General features: G+C 46.0%; 1 protein-coding gene across 3 annotated transcripts in view; it reads right to left on the bottom strand.

Annotated features, from left to right (window-relative positions):
* Positions 1-23,897, bottom strand: part of CACNA1E (calcium voltage-gated channel subunit alpha1 E) — a 329,991-nt gene that overhangs the window by 20,901 nt on the left and 285,193 nt on the right. For all 3 annotated transcript variants that reach the window (XM_019976906.2, XM_019976908.2, XM_019976909.2), the window contains 8 exons: positions 23,430-23,594; positions 22,365-22,475; positions 18,375-18,458; positions 17,531-17,656; positions 13,863-13,928; positions 8,481-8,572; positions 7,773-7,938; positions 2,304-2,431 (listed from right to left, as the gene is read on the bottom strand). In XM_019976906.2, coding sequence (XP_019832465.2) covers positions 2,304-2,431; positions 7,773-7,938; positions 8,481-8,572; positions 13,863-13,928; positions 17,531-17,656; positions 18,375-18,458; positions 22,365-22,475; positions 23,430-23,594 — 938 coding nt within the window. The remainder of the gene's footprint in view (positions 1-2,303; positions 2,432-7,772; positions 7,939-8,480; positions 8,573-13,862; positions 13,929-17,530; positions 17,657-18,374; positions 18,459-22,364; positions 22,476-23,429; positions 23,595-23,897) is intronic.

The raw sequence follows: 23,897 nt of genomic DNA, 5'->3' as shown, positions 1-23,897 counted from the left end.
CTTCTGGCTTCCTGTGGAAAGAAGAGAATCGACAGTTGATTCATTTTCAGAGGCTAAAGCATCTGCTCCGTGAGGGGTCAGAACCAGTCAGCAACGGCCAGAGATCTGTGGGTCTGGACACACCCTGGTTTAGATCCAGGTTTCCACCGCAAACCATAAGCGCACACCTCCACCTCCAAACATCCAGTCCTCACCAGCCATGTCAAGACGACAACTTTGCCCCAGCTCTGCTCTTCTTAATCTTTTCTTGATTTTGCTGTTGATTCTTCCTCTTCTTCCAAGTAGCTCAGCAGTACTTCCAAGTCTCTTGACTCTTGAGAGGAGGTTCATTTTACCACGTGTTCTTTGGTTCTTATGGTGGTTGAGGCGTGAGTCCATTGGCTCTGTGGTCCATAGGCTGATGTACTTTGCAACCCGTCTATCTCCTTTTTGAAGACACTGGCCCACTGCACCTTGGTTAGTTTCCCTCTCATCTCCTAGAGAAGGCCAGGGAAACTAACCAGGACAAGTCACGCTGGGAATTTCAAAGCAGATGCAAGAGGTTTTCCTTGGTCTTTCACAGCTCATGTGTCTGAGTCTCATGATTAGTCCTCATGGAACTGCTCTTCCCAGCAGATGGAAGAACTGGGGAGCAGCATGTTTAATGAACAAGGGACTTGGGTCCCCACATAATGTGAAACCACAGGAAGTGGAAGTTTTTGAGAGCCAAGGGCTCTCACCTGAGTGAGGCTAGGTAAGCAAAGAACACCTTTGCTGGCAAATAGTTTCTTCTCTTTCAGGTGAGGGCTAGAGGTCCCTTCTTGGTGTCCTGATCCCACGGCCATCCAGCTTTACAGACACCAATGTCTCATACTTTCTACTTCCTTTCCCATATGCTTATTAATGATAACAAAAGTTACATACATGATTTAATATAATCCTCACAACCAGCCTTCATGGAGGGGGATCATTACCACTATTATACAGCAGATATGGGAGCTCAGAGTGGTGGAGCGACTCGTCCAAGGCCACATAGCTGACAAGATGCAGGCCTGGCTCCCTTCGCCTGTAACACACTGCCCATGGCCTTCTAACCATCCTGTCCTACTAGAAAGCAGGCCCAGAAAGTAACCACCATTGCTCAGCTACTGTAACAATAATGGATTTAAAGAACTCTGTGCTCTAAGGTGTTAATAATTACTGAGGGGATGAGGAATTCCTATGTGCTCTTCCAACGCCTAAAGAAGTGACCCAAATACAACAGCCTCACAGGACGACAGGTTTGGGGAAGAGTCTCAGACTATGAAATGGTTCCAGGTGGAAGCAACGTGGTCCGCTCCTATGAAGGATGGCATTTCTTATAATATTTTCAGAGGGGGGCCAGAATGGGTAGATTTGTGAGATAAGATCCTAAAACTAAAATGAGTTGGGACAAAGGTCCCATGGAATGCGTGCTCACAGCACTCTCACTTTGCCTTCCACTGTGAGGACCAAAAAGGTTGCCTTTGAACTTGAAGCAGGGATTTGCAAACTTTTCCAGTAAAGGGTCAGATAATAAATGTATTATTTTTAATTTGAGGATCATACTGTCTTTATCACAATATACAAAAACAGCCATAAACAATAGAGAAATGGGCATAGCTGTGCTCCAATAATACTTTATTTCCAGATAAAGTGAGCCACACTGAGCCTATGGGTTATAGTTTTCCAGCCTCTGCTTTAAAGTCCAGAAGGCACAATTTCACTTGAGAACTATTGGAAAGTGAAAAAGATCCGGGGAGGTCATCTCTGCAAATTTCTGCCATTTAACTCAGTTCCATGTAATAAAAACCCACATGTGTTTAAACCATCATTTTGAAGAAGAACTTGCTTGGTTGTCTCTATAATTTCAGAGTTATCTGAAATTGTACTTTTGAGAGGGATGAGAGAGAGAAAGGACTAAGGTGGCCAGATGTCCAGCTGACCCAGAGAACCCTTGTCAACCCCTCTGTGACTCAGAGGAGTCTACTAACCATTCTGGAAGCTCCTTTGGAGATTGAACTCAAACACTCTGAGTCGCAGACTGTCTATTGAGATTGTCAAAGGAAAATGCCTGTTACAGAAGGAAAGAACAGGGAAACGAAAACGCAGAAGCTAAGTGGTCCATGGCATGCTTGATCCCAGAGCCAGTCTGAGGACCTGGCCTCTTCCCCGGACCACAGCCAGGAGGACTCTCCTCTCCTTCTGCAACAGGCAAGAATGGGGTGGCTCCCACCCCAACCTCCTCGAGAACCCCAGGGCCCTTGATACGGGCCCCAGAGGGGGTGGCCAAGAGGCCTACGCACCATGCTGCTCTGTCATACTCTGCCCAGACTCGGACAAACTCGTCCAGATGGTGAGGCCCCAGGATGGACGAGTCCCGAGTCAGGTACTCAAAGTTGTCCATGATGACGGCCACGAACAGGTTGAGCATCTGGAGGGCGAGGGGGAGAAGGGGAGTTAGGGGAGACCCAGAGCAGAAAAACAAACTGCGAGGCAAGTAAAGAATTCACAAGTTTGTAAGTCTAAAAGTTCCTAACCATAGCCCAGTTGATCCTGCTGGAGGCAATGCATTTTCACAACTGAACCACACATCTCACGGTGCGAGTGCTATGAATCCCTTTGCTATGCCACTTCATATTTGCATAGTACTCCTCAGTCACTTTTGTTATCTGTTCAATTTCTTTCTTTGTTACTGCAGCAGCAGAGGGAGCAGCAGTAGCAACACATTCTCAAAGGCCAGAGGAAGTCAAGGCCCAACACCAAGCCTCTCTTCCAGTCTCCCTTCCCTACCTGCGCTCACCACAGCTGCTTATCAGAGACCTGGTGGGATGCCTTACAGTGGATGCTGGGCTTACTGTGCAGCAACCTGAAGCTGTTCACGGCTCTCAAGTGCTTCCGAGACCCTGTTCTCCTGCTTACTTGTTCAACAACATTTATTGTGCACCTTCTGTGTTCCAGACAGAGCTCCAGGTGCCAGGGGTGGGAGGTAAGAAAGTTCGGGTCTGAGATATATTTCCATGACTAGCACATTCCTTAAAGCACAGCAGGTGTTCACTAGATGCTGTTACTTGAATATTCTTAAAGACATTTAGTATTCTGCAGAGACGACTGGCAACATACAAATGTTACAGATTTTAAATATATATTTATATATATATTTGGCTGCACCGAGTCTTACTTGCAACACGCAGGCTCTCTTTGCTGCCACACTCCAGCTTCTCTCCAGGTACAGCAAGTGGGCTTAGTTACCCTGTAGCATGCAGGATTTCCCCCAACCAGGGATCGAACTCACATCCCCTGCACTGGAAGGCAGATTCTTAACCACTGGACCCCAAGGGAAGTTCCCATAGACTTCTTTGAGAGCCATGAGAGAAACATGCACAACAGGGACCGAAAAGTGTATGGGTTTGAATTTCACGTAATCTTCATGTCAGGATATATCGTTCATCTTTTTTGTCTGAACTACTGATGAAGGCAAAAATCATTGCGAGCTCACAGGCCATACAAAAACAGCTGGCAAACTGGATTTAGCTTGTGGTCCACGACTCGCTGGGCTCTCATTTAGATTATGCAAGAGGCAACAGGAACCACTAAAGAGGCTGACCTAGGAGAAAGAGAAAAGCTATGTGCATTCAGGCTGCATCGGTATCAGGGTGGACGGTGGCTGGCAGTCCAGGCAGAGAGTTGTGAGGTGCTCCTGAACCAGGCCAGTGGCAGGACAGCAGCCTGGATACAGAGCTAAAGGAGGTGGACTCAACAGGCCTTGGCCACAGTGAACAGTAGCACCCAGCACTATTTCCAGCTTCCCAGGGACACACCCCTTGCCTAGTCTCAGTTAATACAGTTTAGTGGGGCACTACCATGACCCAGGCCTCAACCAGCCACTGAATCCTGTCCCCTGGGCTACAGTGCTGGTGATCCAATTAAGGCCAAGAAAATGGCATTGAGTCTTCTGAGCAAGAGAACTTGTTTTTCCTTATTGGCCTTGAATATGTCAGGATTGAGGTCTAGAGCTGCTGCTGCTGTTGCCATCTTGGAACCACGGGCTGGGGTTGTTGGAGGAGAGAGCTCGTGTGGAAAAACCTGGGGAAGAGATCTGTCAACAGAGAAGGAAACCTAATCCTGGGGATGATGTCATCTGAGCCTCAGAGCAAGCTCACTTAAGCCTGTCCTGCCCAACTCTTCATTTATATAAGCCGATAAAATCCCTTTCTGTTCATGTCGGATGCAGCTGGACTTGCTGTCACTTGCAAAGGAAAGAATCTTGCCTGACAGAAATGAATCGCCTGTGGGGGGTGAGCAAATGGAGCCTCTGCTGCTGATTCCCAGGTGAAGCGGCTGGGTGGGTGGAAGTGCCCAACAGACAGGATATGCAGACAGGATACTTAGGATCAAGAGAAAGTCTGCAGCCAGGGCCTGCTGGGAGTCTCCTCTGCAATACAGAGATGGCTGGTTGCATCCTAATAACCAGTCTCCTCCCTCCCTCCCTTCTCCATTCCACTGCCTAGAATGGAAGCGGATCCCTGGAATCCAGTTGTCTTCTTACCACAAAGCTGAGGGACTCTCGGTGGAGGTGAGGAAGCAGAAGGAGGGAAAGAGTCTGGGGTACCAGACACTCTGTGACGTCACCATAACCAGCCCGCACTGCCTTCCTCCAGGCTTCACTGACATGCCAGGAAAATAAACAACATCCCCCCTGGTAAAACCACTGTTATTTGAGGAGTTCCGTTTCAAGCAGCTGAATCTAATCCTAACATGGACTTTTCTTTCTGTCACTGTGACTGGAGCCACAGTGAAATTTATTTAATCACTGTCCAGGTTATAGAGGGTTTTCCATATACAACTGGCTTCCCAGGTGGATTAGTGGCAAAGAATCCACCTGCCAATGCAGGAAATGGAGGAGACACGGGTTCTATCCCTGGGTCAGGAAGATCCCCTTGGAGGAAGAAATGGCAACTCACTCCAGTATTCTTGCCTGGAAAATTCCATGGACAGAGGAGTCTGGTGGGCTACAGTCCATGGGGTTGCAAAAGAGTTGAACATGACTGAGAGACTGAGTACACAGCACCATTATCCCTTGGCATCTGCTGAGAATTAGTTCCAGGACCTTCCTGGATAACAAAATCTGTAAGTGCTCAAGTCCCTTATGTAAGCTGGTAAAGTACCAGGAATTCCCTTGTGGTCCAGTGGTTAGGACTTGATGCTTTCAGTGTGGGGGCCCAGGTTTGATCCCTGGTCCGGAACTAAGATTCCACATGCCATGCACAGTGTGGCCAAAAAAAAAAAAAAAAAAATGGTGTAGTATTTGCACATAACCTATGCACAGCCTTCTGTACACTTTAAATTATCTCTAAATTGCTTATGATTCCTAACACAATGTAAATGCAATGGACATTTGCTGGTATGTAGCAAATTCAACTTTTGGATTTTGGAACTTTCTGGAGTTTTTTTTTTTTTTAACATTTTCAGTCTGAGGTTGGTTGAACTCATGGAGCCAGAACCCGCAGAAAGGGCCGACTGTATCCACACATTTTCTTTACACTCCTTTCCAGACTCTATTATTAATGTTAGCAAAAACTATCTATTTGTATTGTTATTCCTTTACATTGGCATAGTCTTTTATAGCGCTGTATATATATTCAATGGCACCCGACTCCAGTACTCTTGCCTGGAAAATCCCATGGACGGAGGAGCTTGGTGGGCTGCAGTCCACAGGGTCGCTAGGAGTCGGACACGACTGAGAGACTTCACTTTCACTTTTCACTTTCATGCGTTGGAGAAGGAAATGGCAACCCACTCCAGTGTTCTTGCCTGGAGAATCCCAGGGACGGGGGAGCCTGGTGGGCTGCCGTCTCTAGGGTCGCACAGAGTCGGACACGACTGAAGTGACTGAGCAGCAGCAGTAGTATATATTCACACCTATCATACGTTTTAATGCTTGTTCTAACCTTTTGTGAGGCAGGTTTAATTACCATCAGCCCTTCAAGGACACAAGCACTTCCTATACACATTTGTATTCTTTAGCTCCAAGCACACAGCCGGCTACATCCCAGCGCATCGGTAAATCTTTCCAGAGTGGTTGGTTTGTCTTGAGGAAGCTGTGTGACTTGCCCAAGGTCATGAAGTCAGTGTAGGGCTGAGATTTGCAAGCCTATCATCTCATACTGAATATAGCCTCTTTAAAAATAACATTAATGTGAATTATGCAGTAGCCTCTAACTCAAAATTCTAAAAGTACTTTATAGTCTCTAATTAATTTTCCAGTTATATCTTTGGTTTCTTTTAAAATATTTATTATTAAACATTTAAATGATGGAAGATAAAATGGAGATGTCTGCATGGCCTTCTCTATGCTCCCCTTCCCTCATGATGGGCACTAATATTCCTGTATGACTGTCACCTTTCAATCCTAGGTAACAGAGGGACTGGATGGCTTCACCCCAGTGCCTAGCTCAATGTGAACCTTTTAATGGCCATTCAGTAAAAATGAGCTAAATACAGGAATGAATAAATGAAAACTCTAATTTATATCATCATTCTAAATTTCCTTGCAGTCATTTTCATTATAATTTCCTATTTATAAATAATGTTTTTCTTTTTTTCATTAAAAAATGTTGCACATCCACACGTATCAGTTCACTGTACAGATACCAGTCTTATCACTGAGTACTTTTTCTTTCTATTTTACAGAAGCTACAAAAGGGAAGGTGCCTTGGCTAAAGCTAGAAAGCAACATGACCAATGTGGGCTCCCCACATCTCCAATTAGTTCATCCCCTGCTACACCAACCTGCTTGACACCCTTACTAGTCTGTCTGTCAGCCACTTCACACATGGACATGTGCCAAGTCCCTTATGGGTCACTTGAAAGAGGTAGAAACGCCTGAACACCAGGCAAGTCACTTCGGGATGCCCAGCCATGAAGCTGGCCGCTTTTAAATGGCAGCACTTTAGTTTGAGACATTTTTTGTGCAGCTGGTGGCATTAGCAGGGGAGCTGAGCTGAGGGATGTCAGGGTGGCCAGAAACACGGCACTAACCCTTTGAGTGACCTGGTAGCACCTTGCCCATCAGTCTATCACCACTTATCTGACGGTGCAGGGAAGAGATTTCTGGAAGCTGCTGTGCCAAGTCAGGCTTTCTCCCAAAAACAGAATTCAGAAGGCACCTGGGGCTTCTCACCATTTTCTAGATGGGTGTGCTTCATACATTACTCAATATTTACCAGTGCTAGAGCAATTGTATCCTTTCACATCTATCAAGTTGGCCAAGTGCCATCAAACATAGCAACCTATGAAAGAACCACACCTATTCCATTGTACATTGTCATTTATCCTGCTTCGATTAATGCTGTCCCCTTAGAGTTTCACGGTACATTTTCTCAAAGGGTCCAAAGGTCTCCGAAAGAGAGATGGGATTCTCAGCTCTGCTTGTAAGATAAAACACCGGAGATACAGAAGAGAAAGATTTACTCTGGGTCACCACCAATTCAATGTGACATTTAATACTATGTTTGCTGAACCCCATCCACCCCCTCATCACCTCTCCTCACGCAGTCCTACCCTAGAAGGAGCAAAGACGTTTCTCAGCCAACAAAAGCGACCCACCCGGGTGTCTGACAAGCACCCTGGCCTCCAAGAGCTCTCTTGAGGAGGACCTATTTCTCAACACGGGCTAGAGCATGTGACTGAATGTACACAGGAGGAAACCTCTCGTCTGTTTATCAGACAGGTGGGCTGGACCCCTCTTGAGCTGATAGCACACGGTTGCTCACCAGGAAGGAGCAGAAGAAGATGAAGGAGACGAAGTACACGTAGGCCAGGTCGGTGCCACAGCGCTCGCTCTCGCTCTGCCCCGACGGCGCAGTGGTGTCGGGCTCACAGCCCTTCTCCCCGAGACACGACAGCATTATCTCCTGCCAGGCCTCACCCGTGGCACTCCTGAATGCAAAAACAACTCGGTTAGTAGTAGCAGGTCTGCACAGCCCATCCTCTCCTTGGCCATCTTCCCAGTTCCGGCATCCCTTCTTTCCTCCCTAGGTTCCTTTTTCGCCCAGTTAGCCTCTGCCTGTGCTCTCCATCCTGTGATGGAGAGTGCCAGGGAGGGCTCCTGGGGCTCTGCAACCTCACACACTGCTTCTCTGTCTTCTGTTGACAGTGGTAGAGAGGGCTGTGAGACTCCCAGACCCCATGTAAACCTGGCCATCCATGTTTCAGCCTTTTAATGGACTCTGTCCAAAGATTCCCCCTCTTTGAGCCCTAGAGGAGGTGCAGAAGTTGCCATTTGCATACGGAGTCAAAGATGCAGAGGAAACTTCCTGAAGTCAGCAGGGCGGTCTTCTGGAGGCCCCGCCACCATCCCACCCCCATCTATCCTCACAGGAGCAGAGCAGGCAGACAAAGGGGAACAGGCAGAAAAGGTGGGTGACTGTCTCTCTCTCTCTCAGGAGCGCTCCAGCCACCGCAGGGACGGATCCAGGTACCTGAAGAGCAGCATGAGGGACCCAAAGAAACTCCGGAAGTTGTTGTGCCGGTTGATGTGACTCTCCTCATCTAACTTTATGTTTCCAAAGACCTGGATGAGAAAAACAGCAGAAAGCCCTGAGCATCAGTGAGCAGTGGGACCTGCAGGGTCAGTGGCGTCATGGTAAAGAAGCCGTTTGCCAATGCAGGAGATGCAAGAGACGTGGGTTCGATCCCTGGGTCTGGAACATCCTGTGCAGGAAGAAATGGCAAACCCACTCCAATATTCTTGCCTGGGAAATCCCATGGACAGAGGAGCCTGGCAGGCTACAGTCCATGGGGTCGCAAAGAGTCCGACCTGACCGAGCACATACTGGCAGGGGCGGTAACTTCACCTACATGGCTCCTCCTGATGGCCTAACCCTGAAGCAGACAACTCAAAACCCAGGAAGGCTGGCAGACCCCACGTTCTTGGCCTGATATGTGTGAAGAGTTATATTCTCCTGGGAAGCGAGGAGGAATGCTTGCAAGGACCATAGAAGGCAAGATCTCTGGAAGTCATTCTGCTTAGATGTAGTTCCTCCCACACCTAATTTGGTCTTTTAATTTCTATGATACCTATTCACCATGGCATTCAAGCTGTCTGTCAACAAGATTACCCCATGATAGGCGTGCAGGGAACACGTTACCCACCTCTCTTCCTGTCTCAGCTGGTAATGATCAGAGCATATGTATTTGCAGAAGATGTGGTTTATTCTTTATAAAAAAGAAATAGGCAGATGCTACCCTGAAATTTGCAAGCAGTGTAAGTCAGAGAGGGGCATGCTTATCTCCCTGGGATGTGCTCCCATCCAAAGAGTCACACCTTGGAAGTGTGATACGTCTATAACCCAGGCCCATCAGATGAAGAAAGTCTGGAAAACTTGATACTTGGAAAAGGAAAAAGAAAATAGGTTTGGGCAGATCTGGCTACAGAGTGAGTTTTCTAATCTGCCGTTGCTCATTGGGCTTAGAATGTGGTTACTGTGTAAATTCATATGGAAATAAGAGGCACACACAAGACCTCTGGCCACAGAGAATAAGGATGAACTCCTAGACACAGTGCTGCCTGGAGCCAAGGTGTATCCCACATCTCTTTAGATGGGAAGTGAAGTAATGTGAAAGTCGCTCAGTCGTGTCTGACTCTTTGCGACCCCATGGACTATACAGTCCATGGAATTCTCCAGGCCAGAATATTGGAATGGGTAGCCCTTCCCTTCTCCAGGGGATCTTCCCAACCCAGAGATTGCAGGCAGATTCTTTACCAGCTGAGCCACAAGGGAAGCCCAAGAATACTGGAGTGTGTAGCCTATGCCTTCTCCAGAGGATCTTCCTGATCCAGGAATCTAACTGGGGTCTCCTGCACTGCAGGCAGATTCTTTACCAACTGAGCCAGCTATCAGGGAAGCCCTCTCTAGATGGGAAGGGTATCCTTACACATGTACACATGATTCAGATCTATCTCAGGGTCTGCTCTCACAAGGCAATGTTTGTGCAACTGAAGGCTTACAGGTCACTTTTCCAGCCTTTTGGGATAATTTTCAGCCTGTATTTAACATGCTTCAGCTTATCTAATATGTGCTAAATGGAACACACTTTCCTCCTAACAGTGTCTGGAATGTGCGATTGAGGAACAGTCTCTGCTATTTTGCTCAAATAACTCCCACTGACACCTGCTTGCGGAATTTGTTCTCATAGCTGATTTTCAAAACCTAAATACTACTTCTCTCTCAGGGAGAATGGAGGTGGCAAGCTAGGTGGCACTGGGGAAGGAGGGAAGGGAGATAAGAAGGCTGAGGGCTCCCAATCAGACAAATAGTAGCACTGAAAAAAAATCCCAGCCAAACAATCAAACCTAGTTCTGGATGCCCCAGGAGGAAACTGTCACATATCCTTGCCCATGTTCATGTCTCCTTCTGTCTTTCTTTTCATCCTCTTAAAACACAATCCACGACTTATCCCTGATTTTCACACACACAACTTGGTGTTTTTTCTCCCTATGACTCTCCTGAAGACTTCATTAGTTGTCCTCTCTACGATTTTCTCAAACACCTTACCAATCATGAACTGGCCAGAGGGCACACTGTTATTTTATAAAAGTTATGTGTATAATAGTCAAGGAGCTATTGTTAAGCTTAAAGTGCATATTTATTACAAAGGTGGCCTTTAAACTTTTTCACCTTTTTTTAAAGCTTGTCACTTAGTCCTTGTCATTAACCCAAATCTCCTATATCATAAGGAAAGGCTATGGAAGAGAAAGAAGGTTTGCTGAGACCCATCTGAACACTTAATGAAATTATAGGCTTAACTCTTGTTTTCACTTGGGATTCGGGTTTCCCAGGTGGCACAGTGGTAAAGAATCCACCTGGCAACGCAGGAGATACAGGGGACAAGGTTTCAATCCCTGGATCAGAAAGATCCCCTGGAGTAGGAAATGGAAACTTGCCCCAGTATTCTTGCCTGGAAAATTTCATGAGCGGAGAAGCTTAATGGGCTACAGTCCATGGGGTCGCAAACAGTCAACCATGCCTGAGCAACTGAGCACATACATACAGAATTTTAGAACTAGAAGGGATCCATAAAGCTATCTATCCAACTCCTCTGCTGCACTGGTGGTGATGATGTCCAAGAGAGGTTCAGTGATCTAAGTTTGCACAGCTGGTCAGCAGTGGAGCTGAGACCTACAAGCCACACCTCCTGACTACTAGCAGCCCCAGGGTTCTTTCCCAAACCCAGCACCTTACTCCTTTTTACCCTCAGGTTTGTCTGCAAAGCTCTCTTCTTCCAAGAAGCCCTTGAGAATTCAGAATAACAATACTTCTCAGAGATACATCCTGTTGCTATCTCTGTCTTTCCAATGCTTCTCTACTCTCCTTTTGCTTTTCTGTTGGTATGGATCCCCCTGCTTTGTTACGGCTATACGAGAAATCTTTCTAGTAACAAGCTAGGTGTCTGGTTTTTTTTTTTTTTTTTTTGAGTCTTCTTTATTCACGGTGTGGGTTCTCTATCAAGGGCCACGATGAAGACAGCCAGCTAAAGGTATGTCAAAATGGGGATGCCATTCCTGTCTCGGTAGAATGGGAACAGTGCTTTTATTTTTTGGAAATAGGTCTACAGGCAATAAATTATTACACATTATGGCTACTGTAAATATCACAATGTCACAACTGAAGAACTTTCCACCTACCACTGAAGAGTCAAAGAAATACTTGTGTTTCCTTGTTGGTGGGAGGAGAGACAGCACAGAGAAGGTGCAGACATGGGCTGTGGAGCAGACGGAGCTGAGATTTAAACTCATCTCTCCCACTTACTATCTAAGATCTGGAGTGTGTTGCAAGTTCCTTACCATGCTAAGCAATAATGGAAACAGTGAAACCCACCTGTAAACATTTTCACATCATTCCTGAATACATTAGTTATGTATCTTGTGTGTCCTGTATTTATGTGTTTGTGTATAATATATACATATAGAAGGGAGAGAGAGAGGAAGAAAGAGAGGAAGGGAGAGGCAGGAGTAGGTAAGAGCACACATTCAGCACAGTGTCTAAAACACTTAGGAATTCAAGTGATAGTAAATGGTATTCATCATTATCAGTAGTATCACTAACAGGTATTAGAGATGGTGTTATTCTAGTTTATTTTGCTTGAAGATGAAAAGGGATAAGAACTATTTTGAAAGTGTTAGTTGCTCAGTCCTGTCCAACTCTTTGCAACTCCATGGACTGGGGGCCTCCAGGCTCCTCTATCCATGGAATCCTCCAGGCAGGAATACCAGAGTGGGTTGCCATTCCCTTCTCCAGGGGATCTTCCCCCTTAAGTGTGGACAAAAAACAACAACAACAACAACAACCTAATTTAATTAAGTTTCATTTGGCTATTAAAGAACATTTAAATTCTAGAATCAAATGCTTCCGAGTTAGAAAGGACTTAACAGAAGTCAGCAAGACAAGCTTCAGCTGGGATTCAGCTTGCAACACACCCCTGACATCATCATTAAAGCTCTACTGAAATATCCTTTGTGAAGAACTCATTACTTTTCAACCAAGTCTCACATTTTCTGACATCTGACATTCTATTGTATTTTTGGAGAACAAAACTCTCCAGTAATGGGATTAAAAGATGAACAAAATTAGGAAGTGCAGGCAAGAGAGAGGAGCAAAAAGACGACATTTCAGATAAGCTCTAGAAAGGGCTGCCGACATGGCAAGTCTGGGGGATGTGAGCAGTGGCTCCAGGTGGCAGCCACCACTGAGAAGGCAGCTGGCCATCCAAAGGCAGCCAGACTGCCTGACTGCAGGAGACGGCCACGTGGCTGAGGTCTTACACCAGGGTGTAGCCTCCATATCTCCAAGTCAGAAAGTTGGCCTCTTGGAGCCCAGCAGAGCCTGTGTACCCAACCGGACAGGTGCTGGGATGTGCGGCAGGGTGTTTATGGTTCACCCACCACAAATGACCACTGCCTGTTGAAAGATCTTTCGGCCCCTTCTGCTCAGTGGGCCTCTGGCTACCTGCATGAGTACCCAGGGTGGGAACCTCATCCATGTCTCAATCTTGAAACCAGAAAGGATGTGCTAACCCAGGAGAACCATCTGGCAGGCTGCATGGTCCTTTGAGAGGTATCAGTTGGAATGTGGCCCATGGGTTTCCCAAGGACTGGGCTCACTGCCAGGGATTCTGAGTTGTTCCCAATCTCAGCTGTTTGGGGTGTAACTCACATACATTTTGTGTCTGTGTCTATAAGAGAGCAACCACCAAATCTTCTTCTAGGTCTGGTTCAAATATGGGAGGCTCCTGAGATATGGACGATCAGGAGTCTCACCCTCTCCTTAGTTTCAGGGGGCACCCTCTGGCCAAGAACAACAGCATTATCTTCAGTGGAGTCCAACTGCTTGTGAGAAAGCACCAGGACCTGACAACCACAGACCAAGCCCCTGTATCAGACCACTCTGATCACCTGGGCAACCTGAGTGGGGAACTGCGTGTGTGACTTCCCAAGGTCATGCTGCAACAAGATATTAAAGTCAGCCTCTGGGTAAGAGGCTTCCCTGGTGGCTTAGTGGTAAAGAAAGCGCCTGCAATGAAGGAGATCCAGGTTCAATCCCTGGGTCGGGAAGATCACCTGGAGAAGGAAATGACAACCTACTCCAGTATTCTTGCCTGAAGAATCCCATGGACAGAGCAGCCTGGAGGGCTACAGTCCATGGGGGTGCAAAGAGTCGGACACGACTGAGCTACTAACACTTCAACCTCTGGGTAAGAAGGGATTCTTTAAAGCACCTTGAATCCTGCAGGCTCAGGCTGGAAAGTCAGAGACAACATGGGCAACAGCTATCCCCCATCAGGTTCCCAAGGCACCCACTCACCTGCATCCCAATGATGGCATAGATGAAGAAAAGCATGGCGATCAGAAGGCAGACATAGGGAAGGGCCTGGAAGGAAGCAGAGACACAACCATGAATTTCAAGGCAGGCAGCTCCGGGGTCAACAAACTGCACCCCAGGCAGTGCAAGTCTCAGTCTCGCCCTGATACTGACTTAAACACAGGGCAGCGGCTCTCTGATCCCCTGGAATGTTCTATTTTGGAGTTCTGTGTTTTTGCAGATGTCCACATTGTCTGATAGGTATGCAAGCTGTTGGCCCCAGAGAGGTTTGTAATTTCCTTCCTCACCAAGAATATTCTCAGACCCAGAAAAGTGTATGGCCGGGTCTCTGAGGGAGAGCTGGGAAAAATTCCTGGGTCTGGGCTTCATCCCACTCTGTATGCAGAATATTAATAACCTGGGCAATTATGATGCCAATTACACAGCAAGCATTCAGCTTTGACTCCCAAATCCCCGTATTACCCTTCCCACTCCTTCACTCAACACGAGGCTCCTAATGGAGCACTGGAAGCAGAATGAATCGGCTGGGGTCTCAGGCATTGGTCAGTTCCTAGAAGGCGCCTTCAAGCTCTGATGAAACATCTTTTTCCAATGTTTAAGCCTGCTGACCTTTCAGTCTGTTTTGTATAAAATTCCAAAAAACCTTTCAAAGTGTGAGTGACCACAAAACCCTGCTGGGAAGCTACGTAGCACAAGTTTCCATCTTGTGCAAGCTACCTGCCCCTCAGGGATGACAACTCTTTAAAGGTGGAGGTGAAGCGGTAAGTGGAGGAAAAGGCAGGCAGGGAGCTACCCCTGGTGGCTGGGGGAGGGTGAAGACATAGGGCAGTTTGGTTTGATGGTCAGGGTGGGCACTACAATTCTGGGGGATCTTGGTGCTGACAATGGAAGCCCCTTGTTTTCACCACCCAGGAAGCCTCCCTGGCAGTTCGTGCAACTCCGGGTCTTCATTCTCTCAAGTGTGTACAGCACGACTCCCAGGAGGGCAATTGAAGGCTTTCAGACTGCATGAGCCAGGCAGAGCTTCTCAACGGTGCTAACTAAATGAAGAGTCCTGGGAGACTTTTTACAATTTGAATAAAGAATAAACATGAAAATGAAATTGAGAGTTGGTGGGAGAACCCTTTCTCCAATGGAGTGCTGATTCTCATAGTCTATGAGGAGTGGCTACATTCCCCAGGGGCATGTAAAGACACCTTCTGCTGAAAGGAGAGAGCAGGGAGGCAGGTTTCTGGCCTCTTCCCATCACCTTCTATGTCGTGCTTCCTGCCTTTACGCTGCCTTCCCCATCCCATCATCTCTAGTTCCTGGTACCTCTCTCCCATCCTGATCTCCCTTCTTGTCATGGCATACATTCCAACACAAAATAAGGAAAAGAGGGGCTTCCTTGGTGATCCAGTGGTTAAGACTCCACACTCCCAATGCAGGGGCGTGGTTTTGATGCCTGGTCAGGGAACTAAGACCCCACATGTGGAGTGGCACATCCAAAAATTTTGTTTTCAAAAAGGATTGTAAAACACCTGGAGAAAGAAAAGACAGGACACATTCACAGAACAAAGAATAACAACATACTTCCGGTCAGAAAATATGCAAACCGGAAGACAGCCGAATGTCATCGTTAAATTATGAAAGGAAAAAAAAAATAAGGAAGAGAGAGAAGCACTGAGTAGGAGTCAGTGGCAGACAATGAGGTGATGCTCAGGGGGAGGGAGGGGGAGGCAGAGACGGGACAATGCTGTCTACACGGTGTGACTCTCTGCTGTGTGTGTGCAGAGGCAGCCTTTGTTAAACCAACTTCAAGAAAACAACTTCTACACTGTGTCCCAGAGTGGCTCCCAAAGCAAACACCCATCCATCACAGTGTCACCTGGAGACAGATACAACTGCCTCCAATCTTCTCTATTCACTGGAATAAGCCAACCATTTGGCCATCAGTTTATGACACGCTTTTCTGTGCCCTCAATAGTACACACTTTCACAGAGAATTGGTGATCGCGAGACTATGACAGGCTGACACATATTTCTTAAGAGACTAACAGCTGTAACTTGTTGGGCAGGCCTCTACAAAGAGGTTTTAAGAGCATCTTGTGTTTCAAATTCTAAATCCAGCTCCATTCAAGACTCAAACGGTTAAATTCTTGCTAAGGGTTTTGATTTCTCCTCTGTCATTCAGTTTTGGAGAAACAGTTTTCACTGAGGTGAGGCCTCTGTGGGAATTATCACAACATACAATTATGATGAATACAATAAAGATGTCAAGGTTGCTCGTGGGAACCTGAACATCCTTACAACTGGTCTCACATTTCAGATGCACAGGAACTTGATGGAGAAGTAATTCAGTCATGACGGTGTGGGGTGAAGTCCCTTTCAAATAACGAGAAACCACGGATTCACTGACAAGCTCTCTTCAGTTCAGTTTGGAATTAAAATATACAAATAATTGGACTCCCTGGTGGTCTGGTGGTTAAGAATCCACTTACCAACACAGGGGACATGGGTTTGAGCCCTGGTCTAGGAAGATTCCACATGCCTTGGAGCAACCAAGCCCGCGCACCAGAATTACTAAGCCTGAGCTCCAGAGCCTGAAAGCAGCAATTACTGAAGCCCATGTGTCTAGAGCCTGTGCTCAGCAACAAGAGAAGCCACTGGAATGAGAAGCCCAAGCACCGCAATGAAGAGAAGCCCCTTCTCTCTGCAACTAGAGAAAGCCCACATGCAGCAATGAAGACCCAGTGCAGCCAAACATCAAATAATAAAATTAAAATGTACAAATAATTAAAGAAGGCAATTATTGAATTCATGATTTTTCATCTTTGAATCAATTTCATCAGATTTTAAAAATACATTTATTGAAAAACTCTATTTTTTTGAAGAAAATAGTACGTTTTTGAACAGCATCAACACTCCCCAAACTTCAAAAACTAATTATATTTGCTACAGCATGCAAATATTTAAATATGGAAAATTTCTTTTACTGCAAGTCTCTGCCATTTACATGGGTCTCAGGTTTCAATTTTTAACTTGTTTATTACACATATACCTCTGTACAACTCCATGAGGTCATTCAACAGATGCTCACCATATTAACCTTGCCCAGATGTCCTATTCATTTGCAGGACGCAGAGGTGGCCATTAGCATGCCATATACTCAGTGGTTCAGGAATTACATACTAATGATGACATATGTGGGAATGGTATGAATCATCTCATTACAAAACACAACCCAAGGAGTCCTTTGAAAAACTGTTGGGTGAAATAAAGCCACGGACGAACCTCTGAAAATGCAGAGGGTATGTGACTACAGGTGGTTGGCTCTGCCCATGGATAGGATTGCTCCGGGCATTCTGGAATACTTGGGAGGGAACACACCTCATAAGACAAGCCCCCTGCCTCAGCGAACAGAGACGATAACTCAGTTTCAAAGTTGGGATGCTTTCTAGAATGAGATCCTAACCAATCAGTCATAAGCTAACCACCTCCTGGCCGAGTTGTACTGTAGCTGAGGACTGCTGTGTTCATCTGATGCTTCTGACAAACACCCATTCCCAGAGGCGAGGGGACCTGCAGAATAATGCTGTGTTGCCCAGTGTTCTGTCTGATGTGACAGGAGCCCCTCAAGCCTCAGAGGAGGAGCTGGTAAGGCCTTTTACCTTAAAGGACTGCACGAAGGTCCACAGTAAAATGCGGATGGTGTAGCCCTGACGCAGCAGCTTGATGAGGCGGGCCGCTCGGAAGAGCTTCAGAAAGCTCATGTTGAAGCCACTAGTGTTCACCAGCTGGTGGACCAGAAGGAAACATATCATTAGTGACATTTGGGTCATTTAGGAAAGTTAAGCACTGCCATTTGTGCCTTTATCCCTCATTCAGATCATTAAATAGAACATGAATGGTGTCTTTCATTTTTAACCCTGTCTCCAGCTGGCTGGCCAGAGAGGACCATCTCTCCGAGCCTCCCCAGGCCCACCCTCTGTTCCCAGGCAGGAGGGTATAGAAGTTCCCCAGATGGGTGCCCGGAAAACAGTTGGCAAAACTGGCCTCCCCAGTCTTCTCTGAGTGGTCCTGACTCTGCACGTGGGTGTCAGAGAGCAGACCTCATAATCCCTCTAGAACATGCTGGTTTTGTGATGAGCTCTCCAAGTTTTGTTTGGGATGAACCATCTCAGGGAACCACTTCAGATCTAACAACTTTGAGGGCAAAGATCCTGTGCCTAGATTCTTGGTATCTCCTGAAGAATCCAGCAGAACACGGTGACATGGCCTCTCCTGGGCCCTCTATCCCACTCACCTATTTGAGTCGTGCAAACGGGCCCACACCTTCCATGAGATCCAGTGCCATCCAATGGTCCCATTTTCTGGGGAAAGCTCAGGACTGAGGAAGTGAATAGGGGGCTGCACATTGGGTTCGAGGAGTTAAAAATGGACTGAATGTGCTGAGGATTGTTTTAATGCTACTCCAGGGCCGAGCTTAAAGAGAAAGACGGAAGAGCTATTTACCTTGCTGTCCGTCAGAATAATTTCTGTGATACTGCCAATCACAGTGATGAAGTCAAAGATATTCCAGGTGTCTCGGAAATAGTTCTGCCAAGTGAATTCAGCCATGAGCATTGGGGGTGGGGGCGGGGAGGAAAAGAAAACAAGGGGGAAAAATGAAGAAAATATATCTTTCATGATATAATTCTTTCACTTGGAATTAAAGCTTTTCAATTCCAAGACAAGTTCATTTTAACTTTGGCTTTAGTTTCCTATTTCTAACCAAAAATGCAGTTTCTCCTTCACTAATTTGAGAATTTCTCATTTGGGAAGCAGTTTCATCACTATTTGAAGACCTTGTTTTTTGAAGCTGTCACTAAAAAGCTATATAAAGAACACATAAGATTTTTTAATGTAATACTACATAAAAATATGCAAGAAAGTGATTTGTAGCCTAGAACATGTTGACCTCCAAGAAAAGAAAGATCATCATTGTTACCCACAAGACAATAAAATGATTTACAGTATTAGTCTAAGGTTTTCTATAACTACAACTTTTAAACTATTTAAATAGTATAATGGGACCCTATAAATACACCATTCTGATTTTCAACTAACAATAAAAGTCAGAGATGTCCTAAGTGCCTAAAGATCAAAGATGTGCCAAAAATCTCTTCCTAACTTCATTGAACATTTTCAAACCAACTTCTGATTGGCATAGGATGAACGAAATCATCTTTCCCATCTTTCTCGGCTCTGTTACACCTTTCGAGGAAGTGTGAATAAATAAAATATAAGGAAGCAGTAATGAGATGAGAAGGTTAAAGGAGACGAAGGCGTAAAGGACCTGGAAAATGCACCAACCAGAAAACATTCAGCTCTGGAACGTTAAAGCAAAGTGGGCTCTGCTCTCATCTCCAGGGCTCAGGTGAACACAGACCTTGAACTATATTCCTTAAAAGAAAGAGAATACCTGGGTCTCCAAAACATTACCCACTTACCCGTGGGTGACAGCTCCTGTAAGTGACCCTTGAGACTGTGCAACTATACCTTCTCCCACCCCCACGGCTGGCATTCAAGAATCCTTACTATACATGCCAGATTCTGTGCCAGACCCTTCCTCAGCATTCTTTCAGTTCATTTATTCCTCCCATGGATGCTCTAAGTAGGTAGTGATAAATACTTCACAAATTACCGATTGGTAGGGCTGGCATGAAGAGTAGGGAGGGAGATGTGATGGAGAGAAATGGTGTGGGGAGAGAGAAGGTAGATTTACGAGCACCTACTCAGGACCAGACATCTTAGGCATGTTCCCTGATTGGACACACACACAGGATCTACGGCTGTTCATGACAGTTCTTGTTATCCTCCTTTAATGCATGAGAAAACTGAGGCTTGGAAAGGTCTGTCTGATTCAAAAGTCACAGGCACCTGCCAGGCATGTAGATAAACCAGACATCCAGCCTCACAAACTCACCTGTTAAGGGTGCCTACTCCTTCAGGACTGGGGCCAAGTTGAGTCTCTGAGTTCCTCACATCTCAGGGCTCTCCTATTTCCAACCTGGGGTGAGCTTCCTAATTCTTAGATGTGAGTGAGCAATAGTCGCTCAATCATGTCCAACTCTTTGCAACCCCAAGGACTGTAGCCTGCCAGGCTCCTCTGGCCATGGAATTCTCCAGGTAAGAATACTGGAGTGGGTTGCCATTTCCTTCTCTAGGGGATCTTCCCAACCCAAGGATTGAATATGGGTCTCCTGTGTTGCATTCTTAGATAGTTCCCATATATGAGCTAGAATACAAATCTAAATCTCGGGGAACAGAAGCACTAGATTCCAGTAGAGGAGGCTTTACAATACAGCATGGTAAAGCACAGAGGCATACACTAGGAGATTATGGAGGACAAAGTGTGGGCTTCTGAAGCCAGATAGACCAGGATCTGATCACAGGCTCTGCCTTTTAGTAAACTTATGCGAAGTACTGAATCTTGTTGAGCCCCAGCTCATCCATATAAGAAGAAAACCATAATGCCCGATCTAATAAAATAGTTCTTATGAAGGTAAAATGAATAATATGTAAAGCTTTTTTCCCTGGTGGCTCAGATGGTAAAGAATCTGCTTGCAATGCAGGAGACCTGAGTTCAATCCCTGGGTCAGGAAGATCCTCTGAGCAGGGAATGGCTATCTACTCTAGTTTTCTTGCTTGGAGAATCCCATGGACAGAGGAGCCTGGTGGGCTACGGTCCATGGGGTCACAAAGAGTCGAACATGACTGAGCAACTAACACTTACTTTCACTTTTCTTTTTCCAGACAACCAATGTATTTTAATTCTCTCCCTTTCTTTCTTCTTCTTCCTTCCTTTTTTATTCCCATTTCACTATCCAATTCTACTGCCTTTTAGTTTGTAACCTTCGAAAAGCAACATAATTTTTCTGAACTTCAATTTCCTCATTTAAAATAACAACAACAACAAGGATAGTTTCTGCCATGTCTATTTCAGAGTCATTGCGAAGATCTGACAAAACAGTACATATTAGGGAATTCTGAAAACCCACAGTACCATATCAATGAAAAGACTGATTTGGGGCTAGTGGTGCCTTTTATAGTGTTCAGAATGCTTCTAGACCTTGAATGAAAATATGAGGGTGAGGGTGGGAAGGAGGCAGGCTTTGGGGCTGAATCACCTAGTTAAGCTTATAAGTAGGTATTCAGTATTCCCTACAATTTGACACATAATTGGGGGCTTAAGCAGAGACAGTATCAATCCAACATGCAAGTAATCAAGATGCGGAGGAAAACTTTTCCTGTTGTTGTATAAGCTTCCCCCGCCCCTTGCTCCCCCTGCCCAGGGCTAGACTGTATAATAAAGGCATTTTTGTGGCTGGTAGTTTACTTTTTGATTTCTCTAAGACTCAAAGGGAGTCCAACAACCAACAATACAGCCGCCTGCCATGGGTTCCCTTCAACTCTCCTCCCTACACCATCAAATCAATGACTTTGCAAAGAACCACTAGGAAGCCAGAAGCAACCCCCAGCGTTAACACTCACAACCACCACGTTGAGGTCAGAGTCCCTGCCCAAGCTGCCAGCAGTCAAACCCACATGCAGATAATAAGCTAAGTTTCTCTTCTTTCAGGGAATGCCATATACACATATAATTTGAAATGGTAGCTCACACACAAAATAAGTGTGAAACAGCTGTCAGGTGGGTTTATCTGTATCCCACTGATCTTACTTGTAAACACTGAGCCAAGGGTGGGGTGGCAGAGAGAACTGTTTTGTTTATAGGACACTGAAGCAAAGGGCTAGGTTTGCTTAACACGCTTGATGGCAGATGTGAGAATCTGCCAAAACTATAATTAGCAGTTGAAAAAAAGTAAAAGGAAGACTCATGCCAGAAAAACTCATCCCAATGCTCCCCAAACCTATTCCAGAATGCCCACCTCTCTCTCTCTCACATACAGACACTTTAAAGGTCACTAGTCTTTGTAAGCTTTAGTACTAAACATTTATTTTTGTTGGCAAAAGTTACTCTTCACGTAACTAAAGGGAGGAGGACAATTAGGTATTAATAAAATCTATTATTTTCTATGTTGGAGGCTAAGAGGGACAGATATCTTTCCATTTGAGTTATAAGAGTTTAAGCCTTCCATCAGTAAGCACTTGGGTTTACTAGTCCAATCCTTGCTTGGCTCCTCCTCAACAGGTAAATCTTACTAAGTTCCAGTAAGACCCAATATTGGTGGCCTCTTGACCACTGATAGAATTTGAAAGGAACGGGGCTGAAGTCTCTGTGAGGGCTTTGGTGCCCTTTGCCTCTTCTCCTAACACCCTCACACAGCATCTTGTCTCTATGACCTTTTATTGAGCAGTCCAAACAAACTTACAGTTAGGTGGGTGGGTGTGTGAACCATTTCTGGAATAGCAGCGACCACCCCTCCCTTCCAACAGAGGCTGGGAATGAGCCCAAAGAGAAGGGAAGATAAGCATGAGGCCAGGATAAATCCTACGACATACCAAGAAGCCAAATGCAATGATCTTCAGGACACATTCCAGGGAAAACACCATGGTGAAGGCGATATTTAGGTACTTCAGGGCCAGCTCATAGGTACAGGGAGCAGAGTAGTACTGCCAGGAAGAGAAAACAGGGAAGGTGAGAGGCATATCCAGGTCACAGAGGTTGGCCATCTGGCATCCCTGCCCTAGGGAGACATTCTGCTGCATGATGTAGAAGGAAAGATGGTCATTTAGGGCCAGAGAGGAGAAGTGTACATCCTATGTAGCAAAAGGATACAGAGAAGAACACAAATCTTATTAGCAAAATGGCCAGTCTTCCCAAAACTGAAGGCGTGAAGAGCAGAAACATTTCCTAGAGTTAATTACTTTACCATTTAGTATTAAATAACATCAAACCTCTTCTGACTCTTAGAACTCCACGATCACCCACAGCTGACATTTCCACCCTCACCTGCATCTGACTGCATCACCAGCCTTTGTTTTCAGAGTTCCATGACTGCCGCTATGTATTACACTGCATTTTACCCCAAGGACCTAGAGGCTGGTTTGCTGATGGAGACAAGATCAAAGAGAGATTCCACAATGGAAAAGTAGGTAAGGAGGCAACAGACTGGTAAGCCGTTTTTTTTTTTTTTTTTTTTGGCCATGGTACATAGTTTGTGGCATCCCAGTTCTCTGAGCAGGGATTGAACCTGTGCCCCCTGCAATAGAAGTGAGGCGTTCGAACCACTGGACTGCCAGAGTTCCCAATCTTGAATTTTTTTTTAATGTTTTTTATTGTGGCAAAAGTCACATCATACAAAGCACACAATTTTAGCCATATTTAACTGTAAAGTTCAGTGGCACTAAGTACATTCACCATTACCATCTTCCAAATTTTTCACCTTCCTAAACAGAAACTCTGTTCCCATTAAACACCAAGTCCCCATTCGTCCTCCCTACCTCCCCCCCCTCACTCTCCTGGAGGGTTTTCTCAGTGTCTTGGGCACACACACAAGTGCCCTGGGAGGGGGCAGTCTCCGAGGCTCAGCTCCCCACAGCGCCTCCCAGCCACCACCCTCTCACCTTCATCATCAGCACGACGGTGTTCAGGGCGATCATGGCCATGATGGTGTACTCAAAGGATGGAGACACCACGAAGTGCCAGACGCGGTACTGGAAGGTGTGCCTGTTCTGGGGCATGTAGCGGGTGAGCGGTTTGGCGCTGATGGCGAAGTCGATGCATGCCCTCTGCGGGAGGGTCACACTGGTTAGCCAGGCTCAGATCCCCCAAACCTCGCACCCTGGGGGGCTCTCTGTTAGATGCTTAGGAGAAGAGGACAGTGTAGAAGAGGCTAGGACTGGGCAAGCAGAGGTGAAAGTAGCAAAAGAAATTATCCGGACAAAGCTACAGGTGGGATGCCATACGGTAAGGACTTCGTACTGTCATACAGCAAGTCCCATATAGTAAGGACTTCATATTTTTATTGATAATAGTGGTCTCTTACACAGCACATGGCTGAGATGACTAGGCAGGAAGCTGTACCTGGTGCC

This window comes from Bos indicus, chromosome 16 (genome assembly GCF_029378745.1).
Source record: "Bos indicus isolate NIAB-ARS_2022 breed Sahiwal x Tharparkar chromosome 16, NIAB-ARS_B.indTharparkar_mat_pri_1.0, whole genome shotgun sequence".
In the NCBI taxonomy this organism is placed as follows: Eukaryota; Metazoa; Chordata; class Mammalia; order Artiodactyla; family Bovidae; genus Bos; species Bos indicus.
Note: the sequence above shows the minus strand (reverse complement) of the source record. Positions and strands in the feature narration are given on the sequence as shown.